At 41.8% G+C, this 27,749-nt stretch overlaps 2 protein-coding genes across 7 annotated transcripts in view; both read right to left on the reverse strand.

The window, feature by feature from the left end:
- The window catches only part of frya (furry homolog a (Drosophila)), a 104,697-nt gene extending 94,341 nt beyond the window's left edge, over positions 1–10,356 (reverse strand). For 4 of the 5 annotated variants that reach the window (XR_008398228.1, XM_017490666.3, XM_053687403.1 and 1 more), the window contains exon 1: positions 1,610–2,029. Coding sequence is in view for 4 of the 5 variants with exons in the window: in XM_017490666.3 (XP_017346155.1) it covers positions 1,610–1,745 (136 nt within the window). In the remaining variant the exon portion in view is untranslated. Of the gene's footprint in view, positions 1–1,609; positions 2,030–10,283 lie in introns of those variants that run through there. The other variant, XM_053687402.1, reaches the window with a different exon arrangement.
- A 731-nt stretch (positions 10,357–11,087) lies between these two features.
- rxfp2b (relaxin family peptide receptor 2b) overlaps positions 11,088–27,749 on the reverse strand; it is a 44,364-nt gene continuing 27,702 nt past the window's right edge. For both annotated transcript variants that reach the window (XM_017490664.3, XM_017490663.3), the window contains exons 10-18: positions 22,485–22,556; positions 21,706–21,777; positions 21,541–21,612; positions 20,757–20,828; positions 20,436–20,507; positions 20,009–20,238; positions 15,935–16,345; positions 15,614–15,832; positions 11,088–14,674 (exon numbers count right to left, since the gene is read on the reverse strand). In XM_017490664.3, coding sequence (XP_017346153.1) covers positions 14,412–14,674; positions 15,614–15,832; positions 15,935–16,345; positions 20,009–20,238; positions 20,436–20,507; positions 20,757–20,828; positions 21,541–21,612; positions 21,706–21,777; positions 22,485–22,556 — 1,483 coding nt within the window. In that variant the 3' untranslated portion in view covers positions 11,088–14,411. The remainder of the gene's footprint in view (positions 14,675–15,613; positions 15,833–15,934; positions 16,346–20,008; positions 20,239–20,435; positions 20,508–20,756; positions 20,829–21,540; positions 21,613–21,705; positions 21,778–22,484; positions 22,557–27,749) is intronic.

Below are 27,749 nucleotides of genomic sequence, written 5' to 3' on the forward strand. Positions count from 1 at the left end.
ATTCAGCAATGTCAACTCAGCGATTTGGCAACTGTTTAGATTCCTTTTGCAATTTCGCTTCTTTTTTGTTTTTGAGGAGGAGTTTTTCAGATCACAGCTGTTGGATATATGAGTTGAGGGGCCAGGTCCTGTCAGATCATCACCTGTGTGTAAAGTCTGACTGAGTTGTGCTGGTGCCATTGTTTCTCAACGACCAATCACTGATCACCATTATTCCCAACAACCAGTAACTCACTATTATTCCCAACAACTAATCACTGATCACCATTATTCCCAACAACTAATCACTGATCACCATTATTCCCAACAACCAGTAACTCACTATTATTCCCAACAACTAATCACTGATCACCATTATTCCCAACAACTAATCACTGATCACCATTATTCCCAACAACCAGTAACTCACTATTATTCCCAACAACTAATCACTGATCACCATTATTCCCAACAACCAGTAACTCACTATTATTCCCAACAACTAATCACTGATCGCCATTATTCCCAACTAATCACTGATCACCATTATTCCCAACAACTGATCACCATTATTCCCATCAACTAATCACTGATCGCCATTATTCCCAACAAGCAGTAACTCACTATTATTCCCAACAACTAATCACTGATCGCCATTATTCCCAACAACTAATCACCGATCACCATTATTCCCAACAACTAATCACCGATCACCATTATTCCCAACAACTGATCACCATTATTCCCAACAACTAATCACTGATCACCATTATTCCCAACAACCAATCACTGATCGCCATTATTCCCAACAACCAATCACTGATCGCCATTGTTTGTTCACCCACACACTTTGTTCTTCATTTTAATAGGAGTTACTCCATCCGTAACCATTTCTGCTATGTCTAATTCCTGCCTACTCACTACTACTGCTTCCCTGTATTGTGCTGTATTCTGTGAATGTGAATGTTCCTTTTTCATGGAACATGTTTTGATATGCAAATGACCATCACGACTGAAATAATATACAAATTATTCGATGACATCATCTGCTGTCTTCCAGCACCTGCTTGAGCAAAATTCTACTTCTACCTGCTACTTTCACTTGAAAAGAGTTAACAACACCAATCTAACTACAAGCTGAACTGATTATGGTCGTGTCCGTTTTACTACAACACATAGCTGTCCCAAAAGACCAACCTGAAAGTGTGACACTGACTGTGTACGGAAATCCCACTACTTTTTGATTTACTAGAATTCAGCCAGTGTGTTTTTTTTTTTTCCAGCCCAGAACATAATGAGGTTTAGCAGGTTAAATGAGCAGCAATAATATAAACACTCGCCCACACCTTTGTACATCAGCCATGTCAAAACATGCCACTCGATAACAAATGAACTGCCTGAGAGAAACCTGATTCAACTCTATAGAAGAAATCTAGCACCTTGTACTTCTACCCCTAATGTGTGCGATGTCTTAGCGACGAGACGTAAAATTTTCGAGCTAACCATTATAAACATGACCATGAGGTAAGGCATTTCACGCCTGCTTGAGAGTAGTAGCTGCAATTTATCGGTCTGGACTTTCCTGTCTGTCCTACGCTCAGAAATCCAGCAGAGTCTGAACATCACCTACGTGATAGAATGCTGGGCCGGTTTTTGTAGCGCATCTTCTTCAGCTTGCCCCGGAAGTCCTCGGGTAAATTAGCCATCTGCTCAAGCATCATCCTGTCGTGCCATGTGCACGAGTCCGTCTGCTCCGGGTATGGCATCTCCAGCTGGCACAGTGCCTGCTGCTCTTCAACCTTTCCTCCACAGAAACACTGACATCTGATTTACTTTACGTCTGCCATCTCAGTCCAGCTCTCCCTCTCCCATTCTTTCACTCTTGTAGTATAACTTTCCCTTGGGTTGAGTTGAGTCTTTTTATGTGTGTGTGTTGTTCCTCGTGAGAGAGTCTGTCTGTGTGTGTGTGTGTGTGTGTGTGTGTGTGTATATGGGTGTGTGAAGAGATCCAGGCTGGCATATTTTAACACTCCCTACACTTGTCAGAGCAGTTCAGCCAGTTACAGAGCAGCAGCAGCTTATGGAAATGGGCAGGTGGAGAGAGAGAAAGAGAGAGAGAGAGACAGAGAGAGAGAGAGAGTGCTATTCGCAGAGAGGAAGCGTGGTGGTCAGCCAGGGTGTGCAATTTGCAAAAACTCCCCTCCTTAAAGCAGCGATCACAAACAAGCCATTTCCTTACAACAGTCATTCCCTGTACAAAACGAAGCGCTCTGTGCTCATGCTCCAGTAGTCTGGAAGAGGAATTGTCAAATGATTCGAGCTGCACGACCCGTATTAACCTACACAATCACACTGTAATCTCTATTTTGCTGTTACACTTATAGTGTCCACGTTGTTATCTGTTTATCTGTAGACGTTCCAGTGGAAGTGTGCATTTTAACTGACGCACTCCTACAATTTTCATCACTTTCAACCTTTCCATTCAATACGGTCGCATTGTTTTATTCTCGTATCCAGTGTTGCTGCTATAGTGAACGGTAAATTAACCGCTTCACATTGTGTCTCCTTCACCCACTCACACACACACACACGCACACACACACACACACATATCAATGGTAGCAGAGCTTCCACGCAAGGCGCTAACTTATTATCGGGAGCGACTTGGGGTTCAGTGTCTTGCCCGAGGACACTTCGGTATGTGGAGACAACCCTACGATTAGTGGACAACCCGCTCTGCCACCTCAGCCACATTTGAGACAGTTACATTTGTTTTGTCAATCGATTCACATTTAACTTAAAGAGTCGTTCATAATAAACAAAGCATGTGCCTGTGAATCGATTCTCACAATGTAAGGCTATATATATATATATATGTATGGGGCGGCTGTGGATCAGGTGGTAGAGCGGGTCGTCCACTAATCATAGGGTTGGCGGTTCGATTCCCGGCTCACGTGACTCCACATACCGAAGTGTCCTTGGGCGAGACACTGAACCCCAAGTTTCTCCCGATGGCAAGTTAGCGCCTCGCATGGCAGCACTGCTACCACTGGTGTGTGAGTGTGTGTGTGAGAATGGGTGAATGAGAACCAATTTAAAGCGCTTTATAAGTGCGCCATTTACCATCTACCATATCCACTAGAGGTTCACTGAGAGGGGATTTTACCGATATCGGTAGTTAAGTATTTAAACTCTATCTGCCACTTTCCAGCTGCTCTTCTAAAAAAAAATCAGAGGCACCAACAGCCCATGCCTAAATGAGTAAGGTTTTTCCAGGGTTGACACACATCTGCAATACAAACACACAGTGTATACCCTTACGGGTGTTTTCTGTTTTCTAAAGAATAGGCATAGTGTAAGCCAGGAAAACTCCTTTTGACGATGTTCACACCTGAGCACTTCCATTTTTGGCATGCTGTTATTTTCTATTGGAGTTGGGTGAGACCCCATGACATCCCATCCCACCCCACCCCACCCCACCCGCATCTATTCATATGAGTAAATGAAGAAAGTGCAGTAACTTTCAGGATACCAAAAACAAATTTAGAACTTTCTTACAAGTAGAGACACTATTCAGTCATTGTCTTTTTTTTTATTCTAAAGCTCTGTGTGTGTGTGTGTGTGTGTGTGTGTGTGTGTGTGTGTGTGTGTGTGTGTATTTGACAGTGGTCAAACCTGAAATATAGGTCAGCCCTGTCAAACTGCACGTTCAACATATGCCATGCCCAGGTAAAGCACTCTTTAACTAAATGCCAGACTGACATCTTATTATAAAAACTTAAACAGTCCACAATCACACACTTCTCACCTGCATATCCGGAGCACCTAACTGTGAAATCAGGTTCACACACTGCATACTGTGGAACAAAGTTAAGATACATGTTATCTGTGCACAGACATCTTGGAAAGCAGTGGTTCAAACGGAAGGGGGGGGGCACACATCCTAAATAAAATATCATAAACTTTTCAATCCTTTAAAGTGAGCACTTGATCCCGCATTGAGACGCTGCACTTTAAAGCGTGATTTTATCTCCCACTCATGTAATTACATATAGAACGGTTTGGCACTGCGCTAATGCGATGTTTCCCCACCGTGCCGTGCCCTTCTAAAATTTCTAAAATGCTAAAATGTGCATACGCCATTTAATATATATGATAAATATCGGATGTCTGGAATAATAAACACAGACGGAGGAATAATAAGAGAGACACACACGCATAACAATTAATAATAAAAGATTACATGCTTTAAAAATAATAATTCCCTCCCCCTCGACCCCCTGCCCCCCCCCCCCCCCCCACTGACCTGTCAACATCTGTATGCGTAACGTATGTGTGTAGTTTATTCTAATAATTCACGTGTGACAGTGCGTGTGTAGTGTAGTGCAAAAGAATATGGTCTCGATTTCTTGGACCATCAACTTCATCCTCATGTAGCTAACACTGTCTAGCGTTAGCGTATCTGTAGGGTGCCACAATTTCTTTTGAAACATTTCAAAGGCTGCCATGACTGAGGATAGGCTGGGAAACACTGCACCCGTGGACGCACCATGTTTTCATACACTCATAACAAAGGTTAGGAGATACGAGAGCGCCCTCTAAAGTTTGTCCTGCTGCAGTGCAGTCGATGCTGTTAAGTAACAGAGCAGTGACAATGAAAAACACATCCACACTCACCGTTATTATACGGCACAATCAATAACACACCCGCACCGTGCAAAATCCAAGTACAGAAACATTTCCTCAAAATATGAACTGACTGTGCTATATTTATGTAACGATATGCGACAGGTATGCATTGCTTAACTGCTATTCACAAGTGTGTGTCAGGTCACCGATGACAGCAGAGGTACACGAACTCCTCGACCGATGAGAACAACACCTCGGACCAGCGAGAGAATTCAGCAAGCTGTTGCCATGGCGAGGAACATTTGGGATCGCAAAGGCAGAGCGAGGCCTAGTGAATAATTGATAAGCAGCTATTATTAGTATAAACTCATCTAAAGTTAACCGCCTGCTGGCCTTCATGTCTAACATCGAAAAGGCGAAAAAGCAGGTCGATCCTGATCTGCTACAGCAAATGAAATAGGTCGAGAGACACAGTATGAAATCCAGACGCCTGTACTTCATCCATCTCCATACGCTGCTCTTAAATCATGCATATATCAGGAGTTCCACAACCGTGGAATGTGTCGGTTCATTAGGCACTAGAAAAACGGCTATAGTATATCACGGCTATGGTGTATCAAACTAAAATTTGTAAAGGTTCGGTTACATAAAAGTCCTTACTTACACATTCCTCGTTGCTTGAAATACGACGGGTGAATTCTGGCAACCGGCCAGAGAAGATATTTCAACAAAATTAAATGGTAATTGACCAATAAAGTGGTCATTTGTGGTTGAGAGACGTGAAGAAGAGAAGCACATCATTTAATTCAGTAACGTCTGTAGTGTTTCAGAACTACAACACACACACACACATATATATATATATATATATACAGTATATAGTAGAAAAAGTTTTTCCCAGGCCACCACACATGAAAAAAGGTTAATACGTAAATAATTAAACATTGGTTATAGGAAAATAATAATGACATGATGTGATGTGGCCCGATGCAAACCGGAGTTACCTGAACGTGATTATTCTCCAATAACAGTTTGGACTCCTTTCACCCCACAGCAATTTCTCAACGATTACAAATGTACATTTTTTTTACATTCAAGTCCAACACATCATACTTTCAAACCAAAAAACCAAAAAACTTACCGACAGTTACAGACTGCTAACCCTGGAGAATCCTTCCATAAGTGCTAAATATGGAAATATAAATTCCTTACAAAAAAAAATAAAAAATTCACCATGTCAACATTTATACAATTTGGTTCATCATACATTTGGTGCATCAAGTCCTTCTGACTTGAGCTGTACTATAAAAACATCAGTGTATTAAAACGAGCGTGTTAATACAAAGCTGTGATTCGATTTACAGTCAGAGACGCTGTGATGACGATTAATCAACAATCAGATTCGAGAATTCAACAGCACCACCGTGTACGGTCTCTAAGATCATCAACAGAGCAGGCCTATTCTGTCTCAGATGCCATGTGGAGCTCACACCCACTTTACTGCTTTCCTGTGTGAAAATACCCACCTCCTACATCTTCCTACAGTACACACACACACACACACACACACACCTACCTGCCAGAAGTCTGAAGAATGCACACTTGCTGAATTTGCAATAAATGAACATTCACAGGAGTCTAATGATGCATTTTGGACCATTAGAAAGAACTTTACATTGCACTGTGTGAAACAGAAGTGGCTGGTATAAATGAGCTAGAACGGCGTGCGAAACCACCCTGTCGTTCAAAGGTCCATCCAGTTCCGGATTTAATTCCGGCATCTGCGTTTAGTTTCCAATATGTAAAACATCGATGCAAGTTCCATATACAGTCACTTTCCATATAAACACAGGTAATGGCTAGTGAATACTTACAGCCCTAAAGGTCAGTTAGACACGGCCACCACTGTATATCATACACATCCGTATGCTCCCATTTTAAGTCTACTTATAAAGTGTGGCATATGGTTATTATTTCTGAAGTTTTCAAATCGACCGCCTTCAAGTCATGTGATTCGTTTGCACAGCAGAGAATTATTCATTTGTACCTTCTTTTTTTTTTTTTTGCTCGCTTATTTACACCTGTAATACTTTGAATTTATTACAGGACGTGTTCCGCTGTTAACGCCGGTGATCTGTAACTTCCAGCATAGATCAACAGCGAGATATTAACCAAATGAAGCAGACTCCAGAAGAAGGACAACCGGTAGGACCCAGAAGAAAATTCACCCACACACTGAAGAAAAACAAGCAGTAACTCCAAGAGCTTCAGGTACGCTGCACAAACCAGACAGAAAATATAAAAGCATGCTTTAACGTGAGAATAAGTCTTGGTGATGCACCTACTGTCGCTCTGCATCAGGATGCTGCAACTGTAATGAAATACTAAACAGGCTCAACAGGTAGCAGCTTCACCATCCTGTCTCTGCATATAACTGAGCAATTCTGACAGTAATATAATACATCGAATACGCTTGTACGTCTGGTATAAATACTCGAGCAGGTCTAAGAATAGAAAAAAAAAAACCCCATCAATATATGGTTGAATTTTTGGGCATCCACACATATAAGTATTCCAAATATTTTTGGGGCTTTTGTGGCACCGAGCGCAACAGTATGACATTTTTAGGGCCGCTTGTTAAAAAACATAATAAAGATCTTAATATCTGATATGACAAGAAAAAAAATCGCAACATAAATAATAAAGTTGTACTTGTCACGATCTCGCCGGTAGATGGCGCTGCGGCGACGACGTGCACGGTCCGCCGGAGAGCGCGTGCACGTGCTTGAAGTGCGCTCGGACGATAGGACCTTGTTTACAATGGACATGTGCACTTGTTTTGGTTTTTGTCCTGTCCTGTCCCTGTTGAGTTATTGGCGGAGGCGCGAGGGTGTGTTTCCTAGTGTTACCAGCTGACAGCAATTAAAGTAATTGTGACTGGGTATTTAAACCCCTCGCGTTGCTGCGCACGTCGCGCGGTATTAGACACTGAAAGGTGTAATGGTGCCACGCGGGACCAGTTTCCGTGTCTTGTCTAGTTTCTTGTTCCATGCCATAGCCTTAGTTGAATGATTTCCATGTATAGTTTCTTGTTTCACGCAATAGCCAAACGCTAGATGAGTACAGGTGTAAAACGGGCTGATGAATTATTTCCTGTACTAGTGACTTTAGCGTGTAAATAAAGACTTTACTCCTGCGCTTACTTCCTGTCCAGGTCTTGTTTCGAGAATAAAGTCATAACACTATGATAAAGCAGTACATATATCAGATATGATATATCAGAGCACCGTTTGTGTGTTAAAATGACGATCTGGTGAAGTTATTGTCCAGTCCCTTCAGGAATTTGGGATATTCGCAGGAGCTTTTCAAAATGACCTTCAAGGCTACCGATAATTCCATCATGCATCTACATCGGAAGTTCCGACTTTTTCCCCTTTGAACGTCATTATGACATTTTCCTCTAAATACTCCGACTCTATTCTCAAAATCTAGCATTTTACATGCATTTTTTAGCCTTAAAATGTCAACAGACAGCAGCACCATTAACATCTGTCTAAGCAAGGCTGAATTCTTTCTAGCCCAGACTGTAGATTCATGTAGCAGCCTATCAGTGACAGTTGTATCAGGTGATTACACAGAAAGAAACAGCCCCTGCGGTACTGTATATTTGATCTTCATTTAATCTGATATGCTTCAGCCCGCTGTGCTGCTGACACATCCATAACACGTCATCAGCAGGCGGATGTGAAATATGGTGGTGGAATATTTACTCCATCATTTGGAGGAGAAATTCAACCTAGACAAACTAAGCACGCATTGTCCAAGGTACAAATGACACAAAAGGATGGACGAAAGAGCCGTACGTTTAGTGTTTCTTTGGGTTGAATGTTTGGTATTTTGGACGAACTCCAAGCATGAATCCAGTGGAGCGTTACAGAGATGAAACACTTAAATAATTTAGAAATCACGAATGCTACTGCCTGTCGTTCCTTAAGTGTGCTTGTCCTTAAGAGTTTGTGTTTTCATGTCATAGATGTAACTGTGATGTAATAAACTGTTCAACTCTAATCTCTTAACTGTGGAAGATATTAGAGTTTAGCTCACCTAACTAATATCCGTCACTGCGCCGGGACTAGTCCTGAAGCCCAAAGGGACATGAACCGGGGTACTATGTTCCCAGAGTTGAGACTGCTCCTGTCAAAGGGCTAGCGCGTTCTGCTTCACTGATAATGAGGGCTTTCAGACTATTCAGGTCCTTATATCCACAGGTCCAGGCACCTGTCCTCAAAACTGCCTGTCCGTCAACAGTTCAAGGTGGAGCCAACACGCATTTCAGCAAATACAAACACAGAGTGCCTATTCAGAGGAGGATATAAAGTCCCATTAGCCAATAGCAGCACAGGGAAGCAGGTGCAAAGCCTGTCTTGATCTTAGGCTCTGCACCTAAGTATCCAGTTACAGCCAGGTGATTATGTTCGTCTTGCATCGGTCATCGATACGCATAACAAACGCTCATTGTCCATCCCTTTTTTGGACAGGAAAAGGAAACACGCCAGGCAAACAATGGAGCGTTACACCTTTTCGCGGGTGTCAACTGACTCAAAATGACATGACACGCTATAGTTATGTGACAGGGACTGTGTCACTTTTGTGTGTGTGTTACATCGTGATAGACTGGCCTAGGGTTTAGTTACAAGCTTTAACTCTCGCAGCAGCAAGAGATTCGGTGGAAATTTGTGCAGGCGGATGAACACGAAAAAGAACACTGCGCACTAAAGGACAGGGAAGGAACACGATTATGTAAATGCTTGGTATCAGCACTGCTATCCAGCTATACAGCCCACACACGCATATTTATAGCGGAGCACTAAACACACATATCTGGTTGCCTGAGAAACAAGAAGAGCGTTTCTACTGAATAAAGTAACAACCATTAACAATATGGATTTTTATCAGTTTACATAACACACTTACCCTTCCCTCTGCTCTAGTTTTTGGGGTTCTGATATGTAAAATGTTGATGCAAGGTCAACGTTCCATATAAACACAGGTAATGGCTAGTAAATATTTATTGCTCTAAAAGTCAGTTAGACCCGGCCACTACATCATGCACTTTTTAAATGAGGAATACGTGATTTTTAAGAGTGACTTCTACTGAAGTTTAAATTCTTTCATATGATATGCCTTTATGTAGCTTTTAAAATGAACTTCAGTCTTTTAACTCGTGTGATTCGTCTGAATGATTCATTTGAGCATTTTTTTTTTGTGGTCAGTTACACCTGCAATTCTTTTGAATCTATTATAGGATGTGGGTTGCTGTCATGGCCAGTGCTCTGTACCTTCCAAAACAGACACAAGGTGACATATTAACCAAGAGAGAAATCTCCTGGGGGATTTTATAGTCTATACTTGTCCTTATTTATGAAGGAGATCCACCCACACATTGTTCCTTCAACCTCACAAACAGTAAAAGCAACAGTTTCAGATTCAGTGCACGAGCCAGACAGAGAAAGGGATGCTTTAAAGTGTGGACAAGACTTGGTGATGTATCTACTGTCTCTAGATTCAGGATGCTGCAGCTTTAATGAAATACTGAAAGTGCGCAACAGGTTGCAGCATCACCATCGCGTCACTGCGATCATTTCTGTAAAACATGGAATAAACACGAGACCTACCGTAGGAGAAAACGAGCTCTACAGCATCCTCTGGTCTGATGTTACGGTCCGAGTACATAGAGCTGGTGCGCGCTTAGAGCTGCGGCTCCGACGCAACTGGGCCATGAGCGCGGCACTGCGCGCCCCCGCAGCGCGCGTCCTCCTCCTCCTCTTCCTCCTCCTCCTCCTCTCTCCCTCTCACTGGCAGAGCACCAGCGCCCCACCTGCCCCTAATCCCAGCCTAACTACATATCATCACTATATCCCCTGAAGAAGGCTTGCCAGTTTATTAGGTATACCGCAATGAGTAACCGAAATACCCAGGTTCACAAGTTTGGATAATATTTCTACTTGGCTGTTTTCAAAGTAAAGTGAAAGATTAAATGGCTTTTTTTTTATTTTATTTTTTACCCCAGATATCTTTGTTACCTTTTGTAACATTAGTGACCCTCCTAACATGTTCTTCATAAACTAGTCCGATTATACCTCCCGTTATTTCCTGCCTGTTAAATTTCCAAATTCAAATCTTTGAGTCGACTCCTAACGTTCATCTCGGAGAGCCGACTCAAAGAGCTGATTCAAAGAGCCGGCTAAAAGAGCTGAATGAAAGAGGCAACTAAAAGAGCCGAATCAAAGAGGCAACTAAAAGAGCCGACTCAAAGAGCTGAATCAAATAGCCGGCTAAAAGAGCTGAATGAAAGAGCCAACTAAAAGAGCCGATTGAAAGAGCTGAATCAAATAGCCGACTCAAAGAGATGAATCAAAGAGGCAACTAAAAGAACCGAATCAGAGAACTGACTCGTTCTCAAATCGGGGACGAAAACTGACGTATGTGAAGTATAAACAAACAAATATATGTGTGAATAAATACATTAACTCATTCATTTTGGTCATGAAAAAGGGCATAACTAAATTAATGCCTTGAATTTATTTCTACATTTCCGTACAACAACCAACATTTATTTTGGCAATTTTTTTTCTTTCTTTCTTTCTTTCTTAATTTATTCATTCCTGCATTCATTTATTTACTTATAATTAAGTAATTTATCATCCTCCATATTCATAAGACACATCCCTGCTTTTTAAACCCACAGTCAAGCCAAATTTATTTACACAGAACATTTTAAAAACATTCAAACTTTCATCAAGTGCTGTAATTCAAAAGACTAGTGGTAGTAGGAATAATAATAATAATAATAATAATAATAATAATAATAATAATAACAGTAGTAGTAGTAATAATAATAATAATGATGATGATGATGACGATGATGACGACGACGATGATGACAGTGTTGATGGCGCTGCATAAAGAGATTAGATTAATAGGGAGGTGGGGAAAAATGATGTAAGATTAAAAGAAAGAAGGGCTCAGTCAGACCCAAAAGCAAACAGCTATGTTTTTAACCTAGAATTAAAAGCGCTTATCAAATGTTTATCAAAAGCTTTTTCATCCATGCTTGTGCGAACTTGACTGCAAAGCTGCTGTGATGCATCATTAAAGGTCTTGCTCTTCGCTTTTTAGGAGCTAACCTTAAAATCAGACCGTTACATATTATGCTTGAGATAGTTTAAATTCGCTCTTTTATCGAACTCCATCATAACCGTGCTAGCAATGCATCCTTGTGACGTCAGACAACCGCTGACTTCTCACAAGTATAATGAAAATGCATCACCAACAAATCAGCACCAGGATCATCAAGCACATCACGAACATTTAAATATAAGCACATTTAACGTGAACGTTTCCTTTAATAATTCTTCTCTTTGTACCTAGAGTCTTAAGAAAGCTGCTTGACTCCAGCCAGCACGTACACTGTTCCTTGCACTAGGAAGATACTACATCCAGTTCATTCCTTCAATGCTAGATGGAAGCCTTTTTTCTAAGAGTGTATCTCTGGTTGCCAAGTATAAACAGTACGATGGAATTTTCTAGTGCCCATGAAACATCTCATGCAGGAGAATGCAAAAAAACATGGCAGAATGAGACCATTACAGTCTGGGTAGACTGACTCTTTCTGACAGTTAAGTGACTGCTGTGTTTCCCTGAAAGGGCCTTCACTCCAGTCTCCACTACCTGTGCAGAATGCAGATGCTAACTCATTTCTGATGAAGGTATTTTTCAGTGACCCTGACAGCTGATGTATTCATATGTGTATGTTTTAAAATTTTATTGTAACAGAAATACTTTAATATTATTAGAAAACAAGATGCAATGAAATAAAAATAAAAAAGAAACCCTGATTTAAAAAAAAAAAAAAAAAAAAAAAAATTGGTCCTTATTTAAAAAAAAAAAAAAAAAAAAAAAAAGTATTTGCAGCTGATTTCATTACAGGGATGAATAAAATTGCTTATCGAGACAACATAACACATATTTATATACATACAATAATTATATATACATAATTATATATAACTTGTTTCATATATAAATAAGCTACAAAACATGCAACATAAAAATCCATGTAACTCAACATTATAAAAATACGTTACAGAACAATGGGAGGGAAAACAATTATAATAAAAAAAAAAAAAGCTTCAAAGTTACTAAAAAGGGATTTCTGAAATGTACAGTATATTCTTCAGCATTGTACTTTTAAGAGATTATGGGCAGGGTCAAAGTTCTTCAGATTCATAAATATATTATTTAATACAAACACAAGATATCTAAATAGACTCTTTACCATGCAGTGTAAGAGAGGACAGTTGCAGGACACAAGATGCAAATACCTACTAAAAGCACATTTACTAGGGTTAATGCAGAAAACGGAGTCCGTCCACCAGACAGGAATCCAACCCAGTTTAGCAACGACACAGCAGAGTAACCCAGAAACCAGCAGCCAGCATGACTTCCGTACAAACGACTGGTGGTAGTGTGTGGTACCAAGAGGAAAAAATCCAAAGACTAGCAACAAGCCTAAAGACCACTGCTTAGTAATACAGCTGTGCACATGCAGGACCTCACAAACTCAAGAGGAACAGGAGGGTTTAAATAGACTAATTAGACCCTTCTAACAAGCAGAAGGTGAAAGTAATTAACAACCTTGGCAACAAAGTAATGAGAACAAGAAACAATGACCATATATGGAAACTGAAGCATAAAAAAAGAAGGCGGGGTCAGAATATGGTAGGCCAATGTGAACATAATCAGGGCGGATGTGACAGTTTTGCACAATACATAAATCTTTATTAATTCTGTTCAAATTATCCTTTAAAAATTACATGCAAACCGTGTAAAAAAAAAAAAAAGAAGCGCTATGCCGTTAGTTCAACTGAATAACAACTGATTTATTTCAAGATAATATGTCGAAATATGTTGAGGGAATAACTCGTAATACTGTGTTGCTCAGTCAAAATAATGAGTATACTGAAATAATGATACATCAATAACAAGCATGATTTAACACACCTGCAACTGTGACTTTGTGTCAGCGTTATGAACTTGGCGTTCATAATGCGCTATGCTATTTTACGAACATTTAAATAAAGTTATACATTTCGGAGTAGCCTTTTCCTAATGCTTATGAGAAACTTGCATGAGGTATCAGTAGAAAAAACAGCTTAACTGCATGTCTTTTGGAGAAAGCCGTCCATTTAATTACTCGGTAAGATGCTAGTCGCTTGGTAACGATCAATGTTCTGTCAAACATATTTTGTGTACATGAATTTCATGTCTAGTAAAGTTGTGGTATGTCCAGTACAAGTCCCATTCTTTGCTCGTACTGAGGTTGCCTCGGGTTTTGTGTGTACGTATCCACTGCTGGGCGGCTGTGGCTCGGGTTGTCCACTAATCGCAGGGTTGGCGGTTCGATCCCCGGACCACATGACACCGCATGCCGGAAAGTCCTTGGGCAAGACACTGAACCTCAATTTGCTCCAAATGGCAGGCTAGCACCTTGCATGGTAGCTCTGCTGCCATTGCTGTGTCAGTGTGTGTGTGTGCGAACGGGTGAATGCGAAACAGTGTAAAGCGCTTTGTAGAACTGCTAAGGTTAAAAAGCGCTATATAAGTGCGGACCATTTCTTGGATCAGCATACAAATCGACGTCAAGCAGAACCAAGCCAAGGCACAGTATCAGCACATCTCCAAGCTCCACTTGTGGAACCAAACCTCTTTTCCATCAGTTTATGAACTCACAGAATATATATTCATCTGAAACTGCCCTTAAAGTTTAAGATGGATGTCCGTGGCACGAAGTCGCGTGTGCAGTAGGGGCGTCGTGACTTTTCAATCTCGATGACTGAGCTGGACAAGCACTTTCGCTCCTTTTTGAGGGTGGAGCGCCTTTGCCACTGGCACAGCATCAGCTCCACCTGCTCTCGGAAGAAGCTGGTAGTCAGGGTGTACAGGATGGGGTTCAAGGCACTGTTGATAGGAAGGATGAATATTACCACCCAAGATGTGATGGTTCCTTAAAGGGAAATGAAGAAAACAGGGAGAAGTCGATAGAACAAAAGTGCACGTCTCACAAACTGAGCAACATAAATGTGTGGCAGTTTTTTAGAAATCCAACAGATGTCACTGTCGAAACAGGCCGACGGAGTTAAACAGTTCCCAGGTGCACCAGATGCCTGCTACGTTTTTTGCTTGCTCGGGAATTTGCTGAGCAAGGCGGGATTTCCCATATATGGGATTGGGCCAGTGCCCTGTCTGTGATTCCTAAACGGTTAATGTGATATTTTTTTGTTAAACCCCTCGAATTAAAGCTGAAAGTCTACACCTCAATCCCGTCTCGATCTCTTCTTTTCAAATCCGTCGTGGCGGTGTACAGAGATAAAAAAATAACGAAAATTGTATAGCTGTCCAAATACTTATGGACCTCGCTGTATTTTCCCATTCATACCTCTAATCATTTGATACATATGCAGATTTTCTTTTCTTTTCTTTTTTTTTTTAGATGTCAGGACATCGAGGTATGTATATGAATACAACGCATCCAACAAAACAAGTAAAAAGAGGTGAAAACCTTCAACACAATTCATACAATTCAGGAAAATCTTCAGTCTGAAAAGGCTCCCATCAGAGTTTCATCAGAGTTTGTTATAGACCGAAACATTTGGTCTGTGCAGAGTAAATTTATCATATTAACTATACGATAATTTACTTTATTATACTACGGAATGGTTTAAATATGGAGCCAGAGAGACCACAGAAGATATGAAGCTTTAATTACAGGTTATAGATTCAAACTGGAATTACTTGCGATTGTTTCTAATGCAAGGACTATTAGGAGAACTGGACTGCAACAACTGATTCAGTATAAACAGCAGGTTTATTAAAGTGTTTAGTGCTAACACCAAAAGGAATGCAATCGTGCTTGATGGAAATTTGGGGTGTTTCCTGCATATACCTGGAATCTCCACCTCAAGCAGTGAGAGAATTTTGACCAGGAATATGGGGATCCAGCAGAGGGCATCGGAGAACACGATGAAAAAGAAGCGGTTGGCTACTGCCACGTCCTTGTGCAGCCGGCTGCGCAGTTCTGTGGCATTAATGCCCGTCTTGTAGATGGAGTAGAACATGCTGGAGTAAGAGATGACGATGATGAGGAAGGCTACTAGGTTGAGTCCTACACAGAGCACAGCGGAGAAGAGAACACTCACATTTCCATTAGATATACAGCATTATAAAGTTGCATTTCATACAAGCTTTACATGTTCTCGTCACTCACCCAGAAATATGCCGGTGGAATATCCCTTTGCTGTAGGTTTCTCCACACGTTCAGAGTGCAGAGGGAAGCAGACGCCGTTTCGTCCGTAGTAGTTCCCGAAGAGCTCATCGTTGAGCAGAGGCACAGCGGCAATTGTGATACCTATGAGCCAGATCACAGCCAAAATGATGAACGTTTGATTTTTCCCTGGCCTTAGGTGACTCAGTGGGAAGACGATGACCAGAAACTTCTCCAGGGTCAGGTAGGTGAGGAGCATGACGGACACCTCGGAGGACAGCATAGCCAGAAAGCCGATGGTGCGACATTCGAGGCTTTCCATCCACACGTGGGCGTTCTTGTTGTACTCTCCACGGAACTTTACATCAAAGATGCCCACAAAGAAAAGGTAAATGCCCATCAGGCAGTCTGCACCTGCAGGGAAGGCGTCATGGGAAGAGGAAGGGAAAGCATGATGGCATGAAGATATAAAAAGGTACAAACGGATAGAAACTACTGAGCAATACCGTTTTGACTGGATATAATGAAAACGTAGTGGCGTGGTGGTTAGCACATCTGCCTCGCACCTGTTGGGCGGAGGTTGGGGGTTCAAGTCCCACCTCCGCCCTTTGTGAGTTCACATGATCGCCCCATGCTCCGGAGCTTTCCTTCAGGTACTCCGGTTTCTGCCCCTAGTCCAAAGACATGCATTGTAGGCTGCCTGGCATCTCTAAATTGTCCACAGTGTGTGTGATTATGCCTTGCGATGGGTTAGCACCCCGTCCAAACGTGTACCCTGTCTTGTGCCCCAAGCTCTCCGCAACCCTGTGTAGGATAACGCGGTTCAGAAAATGGATGGATGGATGGATAATCAAAACGTGGTAATCTAGGGAGCTGACCAGGATGAATGTACTGTATATTGTTGATTATAAGTCTGTTATACAGTGGTGCTGTTGAACTCTCAAATCTGATTGGTCAGAAGGTTTTGACAAAATTTCCATCAATGCACTGATACGTTATCATTTATTTAGTAACAAATCATTCACAGGGCTTTGCGCGGCAGACGATTCACAGAATCCCAACCGAATAATAGCACATTTAAGAACTTTACAAATAAACAAAAAAAAACATCAGTATATTTCCCGCCATGGGAAAGCCTTCACGACGGACGACCAGGACAAGCTGTGTGTTTTGCCTTATAAACTGTGGGACATGCTGTTATTAAAAATAAATAAATAATACTGCTAACAGTGACCCGACTTCGCATCAGGACGTATCACACCACCCTGTCACGGATTATTTCCCTACAACAGCATGCCCTGTCGTGTTTTATCACTTACTTGACAAGCTTGACGTGTTAGTAATAACTCGGAGATGGCGAAGTGTTGCCAGTGATGCATCACAAGACAGGAAAATATAGAGAATTAATTGATACCGTAGATTATTTTGTCCGCTCGAGCGATGCGTTGTCCCGGTACACTGCAAAAATATTTACTCGGTAACTCCGGTCTAAAGAGGCGTATTTCTTCTCATTATTTCACATCAGAACACAAAGTTCTGCTCGTGGAAGAGCAGTCATTTCAGTAGGACATCGCTCAGCGCTCTCATAAACACCATAAATTGTACACTAATCAATGTGCTGCAAAATGACCTTTAATTAACCTTTCCAGTCCTGCATTCTAGAGCGGGGAAGACAGCTGGACTACACGAATCATCCCTTCTTTACGCGAGCCGATATTTCAGAGTCCTGCCACTTGACAAAAAGGTTGCTACAGTTAATGGTGCCAGCTTGAAAGCACCGACATCTATTTTCCGGGCGGATGAAGAGAAAAGACGAGAAAATAGCGCATGATTCAGGGACGTGATATGATGGAATCTAAGGCCTAGGAGAGGATCAGGAGGGCTGACAAGATTACACAAGATTACAGAACTTCTGTCAAGACATGGGAACTCTCAGTGACAACATGACAAATCGGGAGAACGTCACCTATAGAGGCATGCTAGGTTATTAAGAAAGATAGATGGAGAGAGAGGGTGAGAGAGAAACAGACAGAGATGGAAAGTAGATACAGGGAGTCTCTGAGGGAATTATCGGTCTAGCAGGAAATTGTTTGACTCCTGTCCTCATATGTGGAATGTGAGATAGAGCAGAGCAAGGCAGTTCTTTTATTGCACCATCTGCACTGCTAAATAACCACTCTTACTGAATATTAAGGGAACATTTTCAAAGCCATATACAAGGCACTGGAGATGTTGAAATATTCCTGAGGCCACTCGAAAACAGGATCCTCCATGAAACATATTCATGGTTATCAGGTGTCATGAACGTAAGGGATTGCAATTGTCGAGGATGTTCCATGCTATAAATAAGAGTACAGATAGACAACTTTTGTAAACATGGAGTCGATTTGCACCTGTAGTAGGTCTTTAAAAAAATAGAAGAAAATAAGTCTTTGTTTTTTCTCTGAAATGATTAGTGCACTGGCTTTCAAAGTGCGGTCCATGACACATTCCTTTCTTTTCTTTCTTTGTTTTTTTTTTTCTTTAAATGGTGGAAGTCACAACCCAACATTATCAAAGTTATTACGTTCATTATTAAGTTCATATAGTTCTTAGCCAAATCTAAACCTGAATCGAATCCAAACCTCAATAACTGAAACTGTCACGATCTCGCCGGCAGATGGCGCTGCGGCGACGACGTGCACAGTCAGCTTGGCGACCTCGGCGCTCCCGCCTGAGACCTACGGGGAGGTCTCAGCTCCGGAGCTCCAGCCCGAGGTCAACTTGGCGACCTCGGAGCTCCCGCCCGAGGTCAACGCCGCTGAGGACGTCGCCCCGAGCTCCAGCCCCGCGGTGGACGGCGCCCAGTGCCCCAGCCCCGCTGGGGGCGGTGCTCCACCTGTCTGCTGCCCGGTGGAGGCCGCCCGGTTTCCCGATGCATCAAAGGACAGATTACACAGGGGCCCAGGACCGCCGTTGGAGGGGGGTTCTGTCACGATCTTGCCAGTAGATGGCGCTGCGGCGACGACGTGCACGGTCAGCTGGAGAGCGCGTGCACGTGCTTGAAGTGCGCATGAACGATAAGTCTTTGTTTACAACGGACATGTGCACTTTTTTTGGTTTCTGTTCTGTCCCCGTCCTGTTCAGCTATTGGCGGAGGTGCGAGGGTGTGTCTTGAAGTGTTACCAGCTGTCAGCAGTTAAGGTAATTGTGACTGGTTATTTAAACCCCTCGCGTTGCTGCGCACGGCGGACGGTATTAGAGTGTTTCACGCCAGAGTTAAACGAGTGCTTCGTGTCATAGTAAAACGCGAGGTTCGTGTCATTGTAAAACGAGAGTTTCGTGTCATAGTTAAACATGAGTGTCACGTCATAGTCTCGTTCAAAGTTTTGTGCTTCCTGCCTCATTTCTAGGTAAATGATAGAAGTTTCAGCGAGTTAAAAGTGGCAGTGTTTCCATGCCCTGTTTAAGTTCACATTTCTTCTTTCAGCTCTAGGTTTATATTTAGACCTTGTTTCCTGCCTCATAGTCCTTTGACCTTAGTGTGAAAATAAAGACTTTACTCCTGCGCTTACTTCCTGTTTGAGTCCTGTTTCGTAACAGAAACAAACAAACAAACAAACAACAAGCAGGCTTAAAAATAATGTAAATTTGTATCCTATAGGTGTAAAGTTCAGGAATAAAAAGCTTGGTATCTCTAATAAATGGACAAAATTTTAATGTAGACATACTTTGAATTTATTTAACTATTAATGGGGTTTCTGGCTACACGAAAATGGAGAACCCATGAATTATTGTGCATAATATGCGCAATACTTTTATAGATATTTTAATCAAGTTTAAACGTGCAGTCTCCGCTACTTGTCTCGTAAAAGTGTTAACGGGAACAATAACTGCGTGTCATGGTAGAAGTTCTAAAGTGAAGAATTATGTCAAAAACAAATGAATAAAACAAATAAATAAATAATGCCATATTAAGCGTAAAAAAAAAAATCATCTTTCGGTATATCTGTAGAATATTGCTTGTTTTCCTTTCGTCGTATTTTTCCCCTGTCCTTGACCCAGAATTATTAGAATTCGTCGTACTCCAATACTCACAACACAAAACCTTGATGCAGATGGCATGCAGGTTGTTCTCTGCCCGGATGAGCGTGCGCATGCCAATGACGAAGAGGTTCCCAAAGCAGGTGACGAAGGCCATGACCCAGACGGAGACACGAAGGATCACACTCGCCAGCAGGTCTTCGAAAGACGAGAGGCCGTCTGAGTTGGGCTTGCATTTCCGGACATGCGGAGCGTAGGAGCAGTACTGGAATTTCTTAAAGTATCTGCGGAGACAGCAGATCACCGCTATTACTAACGGACCCAAGCGATGTGATTTAAATATCACTCGTGTCGGCACTTACAATACATTAACCAATTCTACAGGATTATCAGACATTATAAAACGTATCTAAATATTAATGAGACACTGGCGTTTTACGTCAGTGGGTGGTTTGTTATGTAATGAAAACCAGTGAACTACATGTAGGAGAGGTTCTTCATTGACTGGAACATGCGGGTCTGGATGTCTGGGATCTCCACTCCTTCCAGGCTCCTGTGGACGTAAGCAGACTTTCAGTACTTATCATCCGTATCTCACAAGCTTTCAGCAGTCGTTCTACTTCCACAGCACTGTGCAGTATGTCAGCTTAATTCTACTAAAGTCCTGCTTAGAATGATTACCCTGAACTAAAGACGATTAGAGTTAAAAGACAATTAAAGCATCAAAGAGTGTTATAAGAGCGTGCGGTAAACTATAAGGTCCCGTTTACACGGCTTGTAAAAATACCGATCCTTTACTCACAGAGACTGGAGTTGCGTGAGATGATCAAACTGGTTCAGGTGGATGAGGCTCAGTGGGTTTTTGGAAATATTCCTACAAATGATATAATAAATGTATACAACACTCACCCCTTAAGGTACAATCAACTACAGTATGTTAATGATATTCCATTACAATTACAATCCGATACATAACGTTACAGATTCAGAGTGCTCTTGAGACAAGAGTTTGAGACTTAAAATCCTAGCTTTCGACTAGTCAATTGCAGACCCAGCAAAGCATTTTTTGTTAAGTACTCGGAAAAACGACCGTAGTCGTGCTGCTAAACACTGGATTTCTAAACATGGACCATCGTGGCTTCTATCTGACGTCCTCGGTTGTGGATTATAAATTATTTAGGTGAAGGCGGCTCATCACACCAGAGACTGGCTACAGAGCTTGAGACATTAGATCAGAGAGTTTTCACCGACTTTTGTGGATTTTTATTGTTATTTAGCCTCTCGGGTGTGATGACATGGCAGAGGGGTATGCTTACAGTATTTAAGTCTGATTTATAGCCATAAACTAGTCACTAATTATTAAGTATTAAAAGGTAACTGCTATCACCACCCAGTCATGGTAGTTTCTTATCAGCACCTTCGTAAGCAACGGAATCTTTATAACTGGATCTTTCCCAATTTTAACAGTGGTATATGGAATGGTCGGAATATTCACAAACAGGCTTCGATGTTATGAAGCCCTCGAAGTGCACATATTTACAAATCCTCAATTCAGCGATTTCATTTGTTCCAAAAAGAAAACATACAATATCTGTAAAGACTGCAGACCCTTGAAGACGTTCAATGGCAGCTCTTTTATTTGGTTTCTGGAAAGGTCCCTGTGTAATCCACAGAAATATTAGGATCGTTAATAAATATGTCTCACGTAAGATCTGAAAACTCAGTGAAATAGACATCGCGCTCACACTTACAGCTCTCCCAACACACGTAGCGATTGAAAAGTGTTTTCCGGAAGCCTCTTGATGTGATTCGCTCGCAGTGATCTAGGACGAAGAGCAGAGTGAAGGACTGTGAAATGATCGGCTTTTATTGAGAGACCAATTCACTTCAGTTTCAGTGGAAGAAAAGGTAATGGTGTAGAAAGGCAATGCCACTGTGGTATGAATGGAAACTATAACCATTTATTTATCATTATTTTTTTTAAAAAGATTATTTATTTAAACTTTTTCACTTATGGAACAGCATGCCCTGCTAGGCTGCGGCGATGAAAAACCATTAAGGCCTGCTTGAGGGGAGTTGATGGGACCAGCCTGAGAGTGCGGATGAAACCAGCACCTGTATGTTCCTGTAAGGTTTACAAAGTAATTTCTTGCCCAAATGAAGGATTTGTTGAGATATGCCTTGATGCTGTCCCAGGTAATATGCCCAAAACAGCAGGAGACATGACACAGGCTTTTATGATAAATATAGACCAGTTATATGACAATATTAATATTTTTCTTCACCATCAATCTCATTTACATAATTAGAGAATTCAATTTCAAATTCACCAATAGGATGAGAACATCTCTATTTCTCTCTCTCTCTCTCTCTCTCTCTCTCTCTCTCACTCTCTCTCACACACACACACACACACAGTCTCGCCCCTTAAGTCTCTTCATTGTTATTTCCCCTGCTGTTCCCTTCTACCCTTCCATTCATTATCTCCAGATGTCTGTTGCCTTTCTGTCTCTGTTTTCCTCTTACTCACAGCACAGTGAGGTCATCACAGAACAGCAAGGTGGAGGAGTTCAGCCTCTGAATGCAATTCCCTTCAAAGTCCCTTTTAAAGCAAAAGGGGGTGGGTGGGTGGGTGGGTGGGGGGGGGGGGGGGGGGATGGCGTCGGAAAGGGAAAGCAATTAAATGAATAAAACTGATAGCCAAACAAATTTAATTAAAGGATGCTTACAGCACATTAGTTAAAAGTTTGAAAACATAGCAGTGAATTAGGAAACATCTTACGTTACATCATCCCCAAACCTCTCTGACATACGTACAGTACAGTCAGTGCGGCAAATTATAGTAAGTAAATGAGAACACGCTGTTCCGACATCGTACGCACCTCCACACGAGGGACAAGCTTAGAGCACCATTTGTCATTTTACTAGCTTCTTCAACCCAGCGCTTAAACGTGATATGTCAGGGGGAAAATGCATTTGGGTTTCAGTACACCTATTATCGTTAAGGCACTTTATACACTGTCGATACTGTATGAATCCAGAAAGGTCTACAAGAGCTCTCATTGTTTGCAAAGCAAGCTTATTTAAATTTGGCTTGACAAAATCCTACAGCGTTCTCATTCTCCATGTGTTTCATATTTTGAAAAGGAAGGGAAATCTTTTCTTTTTTTGCATGTACGGTAACTGGATGGATTGTATTTGATGTTTACATGGACAGTTAGATGGATTGCATTTTTCATTTACATACGTAAGCGTAGTGCTGGAACGTGAACTCACAACCTTCCGAACCGGAGTCCACTATATTAACCACTGAGCTACCACTGACACTGATTGCATGGTGTATCAGCCTCCATCATTTCCATACAATATGTTATAAGCATTACCAACGCTGTTTTAACATTTATTTACCATAACATTAAAAAAATGCTTCAAATTCCTGGTACAAATTTTAAAAATAATTTCGCTTCTGTTTTTCTGTGCTTTTTTTTTGCACAAAGCTACCTGCATTGCGTCATATATCAAGGTGGTAACTCTGGACTTCATTTCCCAGCAGCCACTGCACCATACTACATCACTGTCACATGACCACCTGCACATGTATCACGTTTCTGTTTAACGAGCACTCCTATATAGAGCCACTTTTTGTACCGCTTCCCCGTTTACGTATTGTCTAACTTCACCTTTGTCTCTGTACCATGTTTTGTTTCCTAGTTCATGTTTCGCCTTAGCCACAGTATTCTGCCTAGTTGTCTTAGTGTCTTTGTTTTGTTGTTTGTTTGTTTATTAAATGTTTGAAGATCTGCGCTTGCTTCCGTATCCTTCTTTGTAACGTGACACATTGGCGAAATCGCAATTGCACAGAAGTGTATCGCACGGTCTTTCACATGTTCGACGCGTGTAAATCGAAGGGGGCTTTGACAGAATGCGCGTTGCGATGATGTCACATGATACGTATTACGTAATGGATGTAATGGAGGCTAGGGTGGGTGCGATTGCGGATAAGAGCTTTATTAAAGAGAGGCAGGCAGACAAATCCAAATCGGTAAGCAAAAGCATGGTCCATAAACAGGCAAAAGGTCAGGCAATCGGCAAACTAGGCATAAACTAGGTGAGGCAAAACACGAAACGAGAGACTAGGTGCAAGATCAAAAAATGTCTTTGTGCGAAACACGCACAAAGGCTTGGCATGGTGAGTACACTCAATACTTCGCAAAGACATCGTTTGAAAACAGGCTCTTTATACTGTGGAGTGAGTGTGTGAGATTGGATGCAGGATTGCGTGATTAGAATGAAGGTGAGCATTCTGGGAATCGCGGTCCACGGCGGCCATGTTTGTAGGCCGCAGTGCAGGATGGGAAATGTAGTATGACAACAGTGCTATGGCACGACATGGAGTACAGTAAACAGATTTAAAAGGATGTTTATTTATCGTTTTAGGAAGGAGTGTCCAGTGTCAGCTGTTTATTTTTAAGGAAGTTGCATTTTTGATCGCAACAATCACAAAAGAACTCTGCACCATCCTGAATGGACCGGTGTTAGAATTAGCGCATTGATCATATAAACCTTAGAGCCGGAACTATCGTCAGAGCTGCTGTGGTAGAAAATGAATCCACACCTTCACATTCACATTGTGCATTTCTCTAAAAGTCATCACAGTACCATCCTTCAGCGTGTATCAGTAATCAAACCCTAGACATGACTCTCGGTCCACACTGGAAATGTAATCTCACCGATGAGACACTGTGTAACATTCACAGAATCGACTGGCTTTAAAACCTATTCTCTTATTTCCCAGCCTCCACTTACACGCATGGTACGATTGATAGAGGAGTGAGAGGGAGAGAAAGACAGGTACAGAGAGACAGTATTGCCATTTCTCTTGTCTGATATACACGCGCAGTGAGAACTTGCTAGAGGACAGGTTTGTCACTGTTAGGTTTGTCACTGTTGTTATGTTGGCTTGAGAAAGTCAACATACTGTTTTGCTTTATAAGCGTGTTCTTCTTCTGAGAGCCAAAAAATTAAATTGCTACTCCTCCCAGAGATTTCAAGCTACATGCACCAAACCCGGCACAGACCTTCAGCCTGTTCTGACTCCGGTTGCTATATCTTTTGGAAGTGATCGGAATTCCGGGTACAGAAGCTCAAAGTGGCCAAAATTCCCATTGACTTGCATTAAAAGTTTTTGACTGTTATAACTCCTTGAGCTTTCAAGCTACTTCCAAGAAACTCAGCACAGTCCTGCAGGCTGATCACGCTGCTCAGGCTGTATTTTTCCCAACTGACGGGACTCCCGGTATTCTCATTGTGGACGATGAAAAACCCCCAAAACTCCCATTCACTTACATTGTGGGAATGTTCAGAGCCTGGCTCCAACCGTCAAAACTCACACACAGCTCAGTGCACACGGCCTGAAGCCCAAAAGTGTTGGGACGCTGTCTAGCACCAGACGTGTCGGGATGCTGTCTATCTTCAAAACACCCTAGTAACCACCCACAACACCTTAGAAACAGCCTAGCAACCGACTAGCAATCACCCCTAACTAGCAACTACACAGAACACCCCAGCAACCACCCAGCAACCCCCAGAACACCCTAGCAACCACCTAGCAACCAACAACAACACCCTAGCAACCGCCTAGCAACCGCCTAGCAACACGCTAGCAACCACTCAGAACAGCCTAGCAACACGCTAACAACCACCCAGAACACCCTAGCAACACCCTAGCAACCACTCAGAACACCATAGCTACCACTCAGAACACCCTAGCAACCACCTAGCAACACGCCAACAACCACCCAGAACACCCTAGCAACCACTCGGAACACTCTAGCAACCGTCTAGCAACACCCTAGCAACCGCCCAGAATACCCTAGCAACTGCCTAGCAACACATTAGCAACCACTCAGAACACCCTCGCAACCACCTAGCAACATGCTAACAACCACCCAGAACACCCTAACAACCACCCAGAACACCCTAGCAACCCGCCTAGCAACACGCTAGCAACCACCCAGAACACCCTAGCAACACTCTAACAACCGCCTAGCAAACACCCAGAATAGCCTCGCAACCTATCTATCTATCTCTCTATCTAATCAACTCTATAACAATTGGCACTCTATGTATCTTTCAGACTTGCTTTCTCAAGCCAACATTAAAGTTTGCCGTGACGAACTTTACGTATCTAGTTCATTCTAATCTCAGGCGTATTGTTTCTTGATTCTGCACTCAGTGCCCTCGGCACTGTACATTTCAGAGCACATTTCAAGAACTCATTAAGATCGACAAAGAGATTACTCAAGGGCTTACTCAGGGGCGTTAATGCAGGGAAAATACTCTAATTTAAAGTGCAAGAGGTGCCAAACACCATAACAGGGAAACACTGATTCAAATCACACCTCATCAATCATGCTGTATCTGCAAAACTCATTACCAGATGTCACCTCTGTATTATCGATCAGTGCAACACAAAATGTGAATACACGTGAACATAACATATGCCACAGACACATAGGAGAGAGCAAAAGTGAGCACCAGAGAGAATTACAATAGAAAACTTCAATCATGCTGTATATCCGTTAGCTGACTGGCCTTGACATTTACAAGACATAAAAGACACTAAAGTTAAAAGTCATATTTGTTTAATTATGACATTTTTTGCAAATGAGTCACAGTAGATTATTTTTTCTTTCTGTTAAGATAAAATAACACATACATAGTTTTACACGAAATAAGCAATTACAGCAGCGTTCCGAGTTCCTTCCTAAATATGAATTTTAGAAAGAAAAATAAGCGACGGACAATGGTTTCACCTGAACACAACGTGCCGGGTGCACACCTACAGCCAAGACAAACATGACTCAAATCAGACGTCTTGGTTAGGTGTATTGGTTATGCAGGCTGTAATAGTTTATGCTTATGGTTTTTTATTTGTTTTACCACATGGAATTTCATTAGAGGTATACATTACAGTGCGTCTTAGTAACCTAAGCATAGGTCAGGTATGGTTTGATTCCAACTTTATATAAAAGAGGCCACACTTAAAAACAGTCTAATATTACAATTGTGAAAGAAATTTATATGAACAAATAATTTAGAATATTTGCTGTTGCAAATTTTGAATTTGAATAACCGGAATCATTTCACATACGTTTGATTAGGATTCCTCCCTCATGAGGAAACCTATTGTTATTGTTAGTGTTCTTCTTCTTCTTCTTATTATTATTATTCTCCTTATCTCTCTAAAGTGCCCAATACCTTTTTTTTTTTTTAAATTTGACACATTCATACTGCAAGAACGAGTAACTCCCACACCACAAATGGCCCACGAGCCCATAGGTGGCGCTACAGGCCACGCTCAAAGTCTACATGATTTTCCCTCTGCCCCATAAATCCAAAATGTCTGAAAATTGATATACATGCCTTATTTCTCATGGGGAACAAAAAAGCCACTGGGTTTTATCAGAAATCAAACCCTAGACATGACTCTCAGTCTACCCTGGAAATGTAATCTCACTGATTACATTCACAGAATCGACTGGCTTTGAAACCTATTCTCTTATTTCCCAGCCTCCATTTACACGCATGGTACGACTGATCGAGGAGTGAGAGGGAGAGAAAGACAGGTACAGAGAGACAGTATTGCCAGTTCTCTTGTCTGATATACACGCTCAGTGAGAACTTGCTAGAGGACAGGTTTGTTACTGTTATTCATTCTAATCTCAGGCGCATTGTTTCCTGATTCTACACTCTGGGCGCTCGGGATTGTACATCTCACTGCACATTTAAAGCA

Source organism: Ictalurus punctatus, chromosome 17 (genome assembly GCF_001660625.3).
Source record: "Ictalurus punctatus breed USDA103 chromosome 17, Coco_2.0, whole genome shotgun sequence".
NCBI classification, from domain to species: domain Eukaryota; kingdom Metazoa; phylum Chordata; class Actinopteri; order Siluriformes; family Ictaluridae; genus Ictalurus; species Ictalurus punctatus.